General features: G+C 40.0%; 1 protein-coding gene across 1 annotated transcript; it reads left to right on the top strand.

Annotated features, from left to right (window-relative positions):
• The first annotated feature begins 1,369 nt into the window (after nt 1-1,369).
• Nucleotides 1,370-12,722, top strand: gdnfa (glial cell derived neurotrophic factor a). The gene is made up of 4 exons (XM_067433501.1): nt 1,370-1,878; nt 2,768-2,980; nt 11,319-11,522; nt 12,234-12,722. The coding sequence occupies exons 2-4, from the start codon at nt 2,794-2,796 to the stop codon at nt 12,560-12,562; spliced, it is 720 nt and encodes a 239-aa protein (XP_067289602.1). The 5' UTR covers nt 1,370-1,878; nt 2,768-2,793; the 3' UTR covers nt 12,563-12,722.

The following is a 12,722-nucleotide window of genomic DNA, read 5'->3' as shown; positions in this document are numbered from 1 at the left end:
CTGCCGCGTGACGTCAGCCTTAACAACCGGATAGCAATAACTATAAATTATGCATAATTACATGTAACTAACCCTAAACCAAACCCTATTCCTTACCCTAAGTAGGATATTAAGTCAAGATCATGTTCCATGAAGATATTCCTACCATATATATATATATATATATATTAGACTAAGACTATTAGATATATATATATATATATATATATATATATATATATATATATATATATATATATATATATATATATATAAGAAATGTATTCTTTGTAGTAATATGCATTGCTAAGGACTTCATTTGGCAACTTTAAAGAAGATTTTATCAATATTTTAATTTTTTTGCACCCTCAGATTTCAGATTTTCAAACAGTTGCATCTCGAATAAATATTGTCCTAACAAACCCCACATCAATGGAAAGCTTATTTATTCAGCTTTCAGATGATGTATAAATCTCAACTTAAATAAAATAGACCCTTATGATTGCATGGTTTTTTATTATTCAGTAATATAATTACAGTGTAACAAAGACTTGTTGGTGTCCACATTACAGTGTTAGTATATATTAAAGTGCTGCATAATAATATATTAAGCAACTATAGTGTCATGTTGCATGCAATTATGCATAATTTATAGGTTTTAGAGTAATTTAAATTTTGGGTTGTGCTTTTTATGGTAACACTTTGTTTTACAGTGTCCTTTACTATAGTAATAGCAGTAAATCATGCATTACATGCAACTAACCCTCAACCAAATCCTAATCCTATTGTAAGTACATGTAGATAATCAACATCACTGAGTACTTTGATATATAATTACACTGTAAAAATTGACACCTTGAAATAAAGGGTAACCCACTTTATTTTACAGTGCCTTTGTTACATATGTTACATGTAGTTACTATATCAATAACTATAAATTATGCTTAATTACAAGCAATAACCTGAACCACAGCCAAATCCTAGCCCTATAGTTAGTACATACTGTAGTTAATTAATATTATTCATCATATAACCACACTCTAACATGAACACCAACAAGTGTAACCCTTTATTTGAAGGCATCTTTGTGTAATTACTGCATGTACTTACTATAGGGTTTGGTTTAGGGTTAGTTGCATGCAATTATGCATTATTTATAGTTATTGCTATAGTAACTACATATAACGTGTAACCAAGACACTGTAAAAAAAAGTCTAATTTATTTTAAAAGCACAAACTCTTGTGTTATTATGCTTATGGATCTGTAGTTCTGCGAGAATGTGTAAAAATGAGGGTGTGGACAGAGAGTGACGTCAGCGCGCTCGAACCCGTGAGCGTATTTAAACGCGCTCAGAGCTCAGTGTGCGCGTCAGACGCGTTACAGGGACGCGCGTGCGGATCATGCCTGCTGTGCGCTGACAGATCTCATCGGATCTCAAGCGATCTCTGCGCTCGCGCTTCTTCACTCTCACCTGACCTGTGCGGATATTAACAAGCCCTCACCTGGATTTCATCACCTGTGCGGTGCGTTGCGTTCCGGAGGCAGAATGCGGCGCGTTTTGATAGACACGGGAAACTATTACAGTTAGTTCGGATCCCCATCCCGATGTCTTCATCTGACCCGCTGCTTCTTTCTCTAACAGACGCGGCGCGCGGCAGCATCACAGTCACGCGCGTCGCGTTGCTCACAGTGAGCTGAGCGGCGCGCGCGTCAGTAGCTCCGGACACTCCAGCGCGCGTTTCGTGTGGATCTACTGGATAGCATGTTGCGAATGCACCTGGAATCGTGATATTTTCGAGGATAACTCACGGATTTTACCTTTTGGATCTTTAAATGTTTCCCGATTCGCTGAGAATTTGGCTTTTCTGAAGCTCTGGTCTGTATGGACCCCATTTAAGGTGAGTTTATATCATTATCTCTGCATAGGTTCTCCTTATTCATTTTGACAGTAAATAATCAGTACTTTTTTTGTTGGTTCATATGGCTTGTATATTTCTTGATTTAATTAGCCTATGGCTCTTTGGAGATGTGTTAATAGTCTTTAAAATATCATTCAAAAGCTATATTTGTTTTATTTTGTAAGAGTGCACTGTAAAACTCAGTAGATATATAGTGAGAAAAAACTGTATAATAACGTCAACCATGATTAACTTTAATAAAACCCCTAAAATCCATGTTTGAGAGTGTGTTTACACTTCACACACCACCTGAGCAATGGATTTTAACACACTCATTTTAGCAGCTATAGTGCTTGAAACATAATTCCTGGGATTTAAGTGGCTTGTATACGATGCACTAAATATCAAAACCACCTCACTATATGACTAGAAAATATCAATAAAAACAGCAGGTTTAAATGGTCAGCAATTGGAGGAAAGCGTCATATACTGCTATTAAAGTCATTGTAAACACCACTGGTGGATTTGATGTGCCTTTTCATCAACAGGGGTTTCGGGATCCGGAATGGGGAAAAACTCTGGCAGAAAACACACATTTTTCTGCTCTGTATTATTGACAGAAATCTGTTCGGCATTAACTGGGCTGAAGCCTACAGAACACATTTCATGGAGGGCCCTCATCAGAATATTTCATTCTGCACTTTTCACAAGTGACTCGATTCTTTCTCGACTGCTTCCCTCTGGGAAGATTTCCAGTAGCTCAAAAAAACACAAAAAAAAAAACCCCAGCATATCCATCAAACTAACACGTCTCTCAAAGCTTCCTTTTTCTTTTTGCATGCATTGTTCTTGTGCAGATACTCATGCGTTTACCTTTGCACCGTTGCAGCTTCCCTCAAAGGAACTGAGTCTAAAATGAAGTTATGGGACATTCTAGCCACGTGTTTGTTGCTCCTGAGCTCCGTTTCCGCACGTCCCCTCTTCCACAAGCTGCAGCCATCCAAAAGAGCCGTGGTCCGCAGTGAGAGCCCCGCTCTGGACCCCATCATTGACTCCCAGCCTGAAAACCCCAACCAAAAACACGCCTCCATGGAGGAACAATGTAAGTCAACATGCATTAAAACGAATTGTCATCACAAAATGAGATCTCATGCATGTCCGAACGACTCTATAAAGTGTTAATTTGTTGTAGCTGGAGAATTTCTGCGAGCTGTTTTCAATTACTTACAGAGCTGCATGTTGAGCAACCCAGACACAGATGCACAACTGTGACAATACACTGGTCAAGAGCATGTTAATGTGCCTCGGCTGAAACATTACCTCCGTAGGCACTGGCTAACCACGATTTACATAACAAACCCAGAACCCCACATGACAGATCTTGGCCTTGTAACACTGTGGTCGAGTTAAACAAGACATTCCTCCGCACGGATTGTTTACATTTAACACGGAGTTAAACACTTTCCCCAAGTTAGTAAGGTGCTGCGCTAACAGATCCTGACGTGATGGGAAAGGCATCCGCGACGCATCGACTATACATTCACTGTGTTGATGCACATTTCAGCAGCTGTTCCAGATCTAGTGTTGATGTGAGGCGTTCGAACCGTCCTCGGCCGTATGCTTCATCTTGCATCGTGGGAACTTTCTAAATCACAGAATTAACGAGTCAAACTCAGCATGTGGAACGGTTGGCATTAAACCGGTCTATTGGCTTGTAAAATATGCATGAATTTATTTCGTAAACTCTTCCTTGCATAATGCAAGGCGTGCTGGAACTATAGTGAACAACAGCCGATGGGAGCTGCAGAAAACAAACACATGTTGAATCATTCAGTGGCTTTTGTCTTGGGGATTCGATCCCTACATCAGTGTCTCTAGTCCGCTGAATCGCTCCAAATAGTGTTCTTGTAAATGGCAGTTTGGCAGCCGCGGTGAACGGTGAAGCAGTTTGAGTGATTCTGCTCTGATTCTCTAAAGCAAAAGAAATGCAATTCAATGCATCGTTCAGGTGCTAGTTGCATAAACTTAACCACTATGTTAAGACTGTGTCTTAAGGTGCACTATGTAGTATTTTTTCAGTAAAATATCCAAAAACCACTAGGCCAGTGTTATATATTTTGTTCAGTTGAGTACTTATAGTATTCCAAATGTTTCCAACTATTTGTAAATTGTGAGAAAATTGATATTTTAACTGAGGACCGGGACGTGTCAGCATAGCGTTTGAGGGAGTCGCCTGTCAATCGCATCATATCTGTGTTTCCCTCTGTTTCGGGTTTTATTTGGCAGGAGCGCTTTACTCTTAGCAGTGTGAACAAGTGAACGCACGGAGTAACGCCATAACATCATACCATAATTTTAAACACACTTAAATGTAGCTAATATGATAAACATAGCTGCTTTACCTCATAATCATAACCGGAAGAGCGGATCTGTGCAGTGTTGCCAACTAATTTTCAGAGGAAGTTGCTAAAGGCCGATCGTTTTGTTGCTAAAAGTTGCTAAATGACATTGTGACGTAATTGCACCATGACGTCATTACGTAATCGCAACGCAAATCTACATAGATATTATTTGAAATGCTAATTTAGATTTGTTTGTAAAACTTGTGTAGAAAATTATAAATTTGTCCTTTTTAAAAAAAAAAAGTGACTTGCTAACCAAACAATTGTACTCTGAACTTTATGCATTTAAATTGTTTTGCTAAAAATGTGAAATCCGTGCGTGCTACTGCTGGTGCCTGCTATTATAGACCTGTGTAGCCCCGCCCCCACTCGTTGTCTTTTCTCTTCCAGTTTTTACAGCTATTTCCACAGCGATCTTAAGGAATACGTCTGACCCAGGATATGAGTGACACAAAAACTACCCAAACACTGGGTTGTCACGTCTGACCCAGGATCTGAGTGACACAAAAACTACCCAAACACTGGGTTGTCACGTCTGACCCAGGATCAGAGTGACACAAAAACTACCCAAACACTGGGTTGTTACGTCTGACCCAGGATCTGAGTAACACAAAAACTACCCAAACACTGGGTTGTTACGTCTGACCCAGGATCTGAGTAACACAAAAACTACCCAAACACTGGGTTGTTACGTCTGACCCAGGATCAGAGTGACACAAAAACTACCCAAACACTGGGTTGTCACGTCTGACCCAGGATATGAGTAACACAAAAACTACCCAAACACTGGGTTGTCACGTCTGACCCCGGATCTGGGTAACACAAAAACTACCCAAACACTGGGTTGTTACATCTGACCCAGGATCTGAGTGACACAAAAACTACCCAAACACTGGGTTGTCACGTCTGACCCAGGATCTGAGTAACACAAAAACTACCCAAACACTGGGTTGTTACGTCTGACCCAGGATCTGAGTAACACAAAAACTACCCAAACACTGGGTTGTTACGTCTGACCCAGGATCTGAGTAACACAAAAACTACCCAAACACTGGGTTGTTACGTCTGACCCAGGATCAGAGTGACACAAAAACTACCCAAACACTGGGTTGTCACGTCTGACCCAGGATCTGAGTGACACAAAAACTACCCAAACACTGGGTTGTCACGTCTGACCCAGGATCAGAGTGACACAAAAACTACCCAAACACTGGGTTGCCACGTCTGACCCAGGATCTGAGTAACACAAAAACTACCCAAACACTGGGTTGTTACGTCTGACCCAGGATCTGAGTAACACAAAAACTACCCAAACACTGGGTTGTTACGTCTGACCCAGGATCAGAGTGACACAAAAACTACCCAAACACTGGGTTGTCACGTCTGACCCAGGATCTGAGTGACACAAAAACTACCCAAACACTGGGTTGTTACGTCTGACCCGGGATCTGAGAAACACAAAAACTACCCAAACACTGGGTTGTTACGTCTGACCCAGGATCAGAGTAACACAAAAACTACCCAAACACTGGGTTGTTAGGTCTGACCCAGGATCTGAGAAACACAAAAACTACCCAAACACTGGCTGGGTTGTTACGTCTGACCCAGGATCTGAGTAACACAAAAACTACCCAAACACTGGGTTGTCACGTCTGACCCAGGATCTGGGTAACACAAAAACTACCCAAACACTGGGTTGTTACGTCTGACCCAGGATCTGGGTAACACAAAAACTACCCAAACACTGGGTTGTTACGTCTGACCCAGGATCTGAGAAACACAAAAACTACCCAAACACTGAAAAAATAACCCAAAAGGCTCAACCCAGGATTTGGGCTGAACAAATAACCCAAGATCTTTTAGAGTGAATGTGAACGTGTCCGTTTATGGATTGTTTGTTCATCCTGTCCAGCGTTGAGACAGCCAGTGTTTGATACCTCTGTAGATCATATAACCCACACACACACACCACCAGCGTAAAGCTTACTTGACTCATGCCTGAACATCTCAGCTAAACTAAAGTCCCTCAGCATCTGAACCATCAGTCCCACAGAGAACACTTCGGCTCATCTGCCATATGGAGCATCTGCATCATGACACAGATGTTCAGGCATGTTAGATGTGCTGCAGGCATGGAAGTGTTTCTGCAGAGTGCAGGAGCGAACCGTGATTGATGCCGCTTAATTTGCATATTTACATGTTCCCGCTCACGTACGTTGCTTCTCTTGCAATCAACATCAGGCCAAACCATGATTACAGCATCTGCAGCTCCACCTGGACGGTAAAAACATTGCTTGAAAATGTGTTCGGTACAGTCATTATGCATTATTCACATGAAAGTGTAACTGAAATATTTTATTTCCATGAACGTAAATGTTCGGAATAGTTTTTATTAAAGGAACACCACTTTTTTTTTGAAAATAGGTTTATTTTCCAAGACCCTTAGAGTTAAACAGTTGAGTTTTACCGTTTTTGAATCCATTCAGCCGATCTCTGTATCTGGCGGTAGCACTTTTAGCATAGCTTAGCATACATCATTGAATCAAATTAGACCATTAGCATCGTGCTCAAAAATGACCGAAGACTTTCAATATTTTTCTACTTAAAACGTGACTCTTCTGTAGTTACATCGTGTAAGACCAACGGAAAATTAAAAGTTGTGATTTTTTTTCCTACCGATATAGCTAGGAACTATTTTCTGCGTAATATCACTGTGCCGCTACACCCGTGGTACGGCAGCAAAGTTCCCTGATTATTACGCAGGAATGAGAGAATAGTTCTGTGGCAAGCCGCGGGGCGAGAGCGGGCCGGTGACGAGTGGTAATGAGTACCAGCTGCGCGACACACCGGTCTCGTCTCGCAGCCGAGTGACGGGAGCATAAAAGGAGGAGCAAAGGCAGCGGAAGACGAGAGAGGACCAGGCCTGGATTTACGTCGAGTTTTGTTTATGTTTTGTTGTGTGTGTGTGTGCGGGCAGTCGTCCGTGAGGGGCTGTCCGCGTTTTATTATGTGTGTGTGTGCGGGCAGTCGTCCGTGAGGGGCTGCCCACGTTTTATTATGTGTGTGTGTGCGGGCAGTCGTCCGTGAGGGGCTGCCCACGTTTTATTATGTGTGTGTGTGTGCGGGCAGTCGTCCGTGAGGGGCTGCCCACGTTTTATTATGTGTGTGTGTGTGTGGGCAGTCGTCCGTGAGGGGCTGCCCGTGTTTTATTATGTATGTGTGGGCAGTCGTCCTTGAGGGGCTGTCCGCGTTTTATTATGTGTGTGTGTGTGCGGGCAGTCGTCCGTGAGGGGCTGTCCGCGTTTTATTATGTGTGTGTGTGCGGGCAGTCGTCCGTGAGGGTCTGTCCGCGTTTTATTATGTGTGTGTGTGCGGGCAGTCGTCTGTGAGGGGCTGTCCGCGTTTTATTATGTGTGTGTGTGTGCGGGCAGTCGTCCGTGAGGGGCTGCCCACGTTTTATTATGTGTGTGTGTGTGCGGGCAGTCGTCCGTGAGGGGCTGTCCGTGTTTTATTATGTGTGTGTGTGTGCGGGCAGTCGTCCGTGAGGGGCTGCCCACGTTTTATTATGTGTGTGTGGGCAGTCGTCCGTGAGGGGCTGTCCGTGTTTTATTATGTGTGTGTGTGTGTGGGCAGTCGTCCGTGAGGGGCTGCCCACATTTTATTATGTGTGTGTGTGTGTGTGTGGGCAGTCGTCCGTGAGGGGCTGCCCACATTTTATTATGTGTGTGTGTGTGTGTGTGTGTGTGGGCAGTCGTCCGTGAGGGGCTGCCCACATTTTATTATGTGTGTGTGTGTGTGTGTGGGCAGTCGTCCGTGAGGGGCTGCCCACATTTTATTATGTGTGTGTGTGTGTGTGTGGGCAGTCGTCCGTGAGGGGCTGCCCACGGATTACTTTCGTTTTGTTTATTTATTTTGATTAAAGTTGTTAAACGTTCGCCAGTTCCCGCCTCCTTCCTTCCATCAACAAACCTCCTATCTACCCAAGAACTACCCAAGTTCCTATCTATAACCGGTCTAAAAATCAAAACTTTTCTTTTTCCGTTGGTCTTAGTACACGATGTAACTACAGAATAGTAAACTTTTAAATTGAAAAATATTATCTTTGAAAAAATAAAGTCTGGTCATTTTTGAGCACGATGCTAATGGTCTAATCCGATTCAATGATGTATGCTAAGCTATGCTAAAAGTGCTACCGCCAGATACAGAGATCGGCTGAATGGATTCAAAAACAGTAAAACTAAACTGTTTAACTCTAAGGGTCTTGGAAAATGAGCCTATTTTCAAAAAAAGTGGAGTGTTCCTTTAACAGAAACAACCTTTGTATCGCATTCGGGTCAATTTTGACCCACATAACATTTTCTGAAATATCCATAGTTTTGCATATGGATCAAGACTATCAAAATGCACACAATTTTTTTAAATACTTTACGAATATTAACATTTATAAGCTCACGTTTCACTGGGTCAAAATTACCTGGTAATATGAAAGGTGTCTAGTTTTTTCAAATAAAGGAGGGTTAACTGAATCACACAGCGACGTGTTTTGATGATTGAATTGTAAAAATGCATTACTCGTATGATATGGTGCTAAAACGGGACATTATTGAAACATTTTAATTGAGCGTGTGCATCATGGTTGCAGATCTTTTCCGAGAACTGTGATCGGATCTGAACGGAGAGCGATTGTACTGTAGTTGGACTGTAATGAAATCAAAGTGCATTACATGCAGATCAAACGAGCGCTTGCTTTTGTTGAAGACGCATGTTTCGAGTTTGCGGTTGAGCAGATGTATTCTGCTGTACCTCAATGTCATCATCTAGAAGATTTTCCATGGCAGTCCTGAGATGAAAACACCCGTCCGGTGACAGGCGGGATCCCGTGAGTCATTCAGGACGGCCGATAGTGACCAATAAACAAGCGTCGCATATACAGAGAAGAGCGAGCGCTGAGCATCTGCAGACCACGAACAGCTATAAACATTCAAAAACCTGAAACAGAGAGATTTCTGCACTTTGTCTGGGCCACTATAAGCAGATTTTATAACCAGTGTTATTTTAGTATCGTTCATGTGGTATTTATATTCTTTAATTAACTTAAAATGTATTCAATCATTAAAAAGTTGTATTCAATTTTTTGTGCGTTATTAGATTTGTTTAATATGTCTATTTAGTCTCATCTCAACCTGAAATAAACAAAATGTTAACAAAAAATGTAAAACAGACATTTTAATGCAGTTTTTATAAGCCAATTTTTACAAAAATGGATCCCAGTGTTAATTTAGCATCATTAATATATACGGCATGTAATAATAAACTATAGCAACTTTTATAAAAAAATTCATATGTGTTCTTTTACTATCATTACTATGGTATTTATTAATGATGTTTTTCATTTTAGTTTAAGTTTTAGTAATTTTGTTGTGTGTTCTCATTGGTTTTATTCGTTTTTAATGTCTATTTATTCGTTTTATAATTTTGTAGATCAGAATCTCATTTCAACCTGAAATAAACAGAAAATTCAGTTTTTATAGGTCACAATAGGCTAATTCTATACAAAAATTAATTCCAGTGTTAATTTACCACCATTAAGATGGCATTTAATAATATTTTAATTTTTCCTTTTTTAATTTTAGATTTAAAAAAACTATATACTATTTATAATTCATATATAGTTTTTAGCTTTAATTTTAAAAAGAAAAAACTATAAGCAAAACTATAAGCACTAAAATGCATAGTGTTCATTTAGCATTATTACTATTTAGTTTTAAAAACTAGAAGAAAAACCTATACTAAAATGTTTGTATTTTTTATTTCAATTTTGGTTTTAAAACTAAAAACTGTAAGAAAAACATACAATGATTCATATGATGATTAATATGATATTTATTAATATTTGGAATTAGTTTTTATGTATCACTTTAATTTTAGTTTTGAAAATAATATTTATTAATATTATGATATTTATTATTATTTTTTGAATGTCTTTAGTTTTTATTCTTTTATTTCAATTTTAGTTTTCGTAATTTCAGTACTTCATCTTAAAGTAAATTTTATAAAATATTTTAGAATTTTTTTTTTTTCAGTAAACATTCATTTTAGTTCAATTAATAAATGTTTTAAATATTTTTTGTTAACATTACCAACACGATTTATATGTTATTATATTAAATTTTCAAAAATAATACTCTCAAAATGTGGTGATGTCATTATTTTGGATGTTTTATCCAAAAACAAGCAAAGGCACATCACAGATTGTCAGAATGCATGAATATGCAGCATTAAAGGGTTAGTTCACCTAAAAAACAAAAATTCTTTCATTAACTCCTCCCCCTAATGTCGTTCCACACCCGTAAGACCTCCGTTCATCTTCACACACAGTTTAAGATATTTTATATTTAGTCCGAGAGCGTATGCAAGTGTATGCACACTATACTGTCCATGTCCAGAAAGGGAATAAAAACATCATCACAGTAGTCCATATGAGACATCAGTGGGTTAATTAGAGTCTCTTGAAGCATCCAAAATACATTTGGGTCCAAAAATAACAAAAACTACGACTTTATTCAGCATTGTCTTCTCTTCTGTGTTCCTCAAATAAAGATTCAAACGGTCGTGAATCATGATTCGGATCACGTGTCAAACTGAAATCACATGACATTGGCGATACGAATCACGAATCAATTCGTTGATTCACGACCATTTGAATCTTTATTTGAGGATTGAACACAAACGCGGAAGAGAAGACAATGCTGAATAAAGTCGTAGTTTTTGTTATTTTTGGACCCAAATGTATTTTGGATGCTTCAAGAGACTCTAATTAACCCACTGATGTCTCATATGGACTACTGTGATGATGTTTTTATTCCCTTTCTGGACATGGACAGTATAGTGTGCATACACTTGCATACGCTCTCTGACTAAATATAAAATATCTTAAACTGTGTGTGAAGATGAATGGGTGAGGATTTAATGACATCAATTTCATTTTCGGGTGAACTAACCCTTTAATTGAGCGATGTTTCCTCGTGTCTCCTGCAGATGCCGTGAACGGCCTTTACCCGGAGCAGTTCGAGAACGTCATGGACTTCATTGAAGCGACGATCGGCCGACTGCGCAGGTCACCGGATGCCGAATCTCAGCCGAAGCGGCGACAGAAAGGAGCAACAAACACCGACAGGGCAGGACGGGGACGCGGAGACAAGAAGAGAGGGCGCGGACGAGGCCGAAACACTGAAAAAAAAGGTGTGTTGGATTTACATGATTTAATAATGTACATCGGTTCCACATGAATCAATTAAGTTATTCAAACATAATTTGTTCACATAACTTCAACATCATGGAATGAAGTATTTTTAAAGTAACTCAATTGAGTAGCCTCAAAATGATTTTAAAATGGCTTCCTAACAACAGTGGTGTGCACGGGGGGCTGGAGACCCTGCCTCTTCAGTCAAAGCACAAGCTTATTTAGTTTTTGGTATATTTTGAGGTCACTTGACTGATTTATAAGACTGATAGTCAGCAATAGCACATAATGAACATGTCAAGTGCTATGAAATGATCTGAGCTGTCTCAGTCCACAGCCTGAGCAATCGCTCCGCTCTTCTCCACTACGGTAACCCAGTATAATTTAAATTATTACAATTATTACAATTAAACGTTAAACAATATAAAGTCTCTGCCTTATCTAATTTTCCCCCAAAAACACATAAAATAACACTTAAGTTCAACAATTTTACTAAAATTTTACTACAGTTTCATTAAAAATCCCGTTCGAGTACTTGACTGGTTCACATTCACCTCAAATAATGTAATCTAGTAGATGGCACATTTCAGAGAATTACATTAATCGAAAGCAAAGAAATCACTTTTTTGAAGAGAAACAATTTTATTGCGTAGATTGCAAATTATAAAGTTACGTAGATTGGACAATGTGTGTTTTTTTCATTTTTTCAGTGAAGGAAAGCCGAGACGACAGGGTCAAAGGTCAAGGGCGTGGCTGCCTCCTGAAGGAGATCCACCTGAACGTGACGGATCTGGGATTGGGTTACAGGACCAAAGAGGAGCTGATCTTCCGCTACTGCAGCGGCCCGTGTTACGACGCCGAGACCAACTACGACAAAATCCTGAACAACCTCACACACAACAAGAAGCTGGACAAGGAGACGCCGTCCCGAACCTGCTGCAGGCCGATCGCGTTCGACGACGACATCTCCTTTTTGGACGACAGCTTGGAGTATCACACACTCAAGAAGCATTCCGCTAGAAAGTGTGCGTGCGTTTGAGCAAAATATGAAAGACATATTCAGTGTTCGTTACCAAAGCACGACACTAACGGCATGAGCGGTTCTTCAGAGACAAGCGTCGCGTGTGGAACGAGGAGCGTCTTCAGTGGATTATCACGTTTACACTGTCAGACACAACTACAGACTCCACTTCTTTAAT

Source organism: Pseudorasbora parva, chromosome 23, assembly GCF_024679245.1.
Source record: "Pseudorasbora parva isolate DD20220531a chromosome 23, ASM2467924v1, whole genome shotgun sequence".
Classification (NCBI taxonomy): Eukaryota; Metazoa; Chordata; class Actinopteri; order Cypriniformes; family Gobionidae; genus Pseudorasbora; species Pseudorasbora parva.
This window is presented reverse-complemented; position numbering and strand designations above follow the sequence as displayed.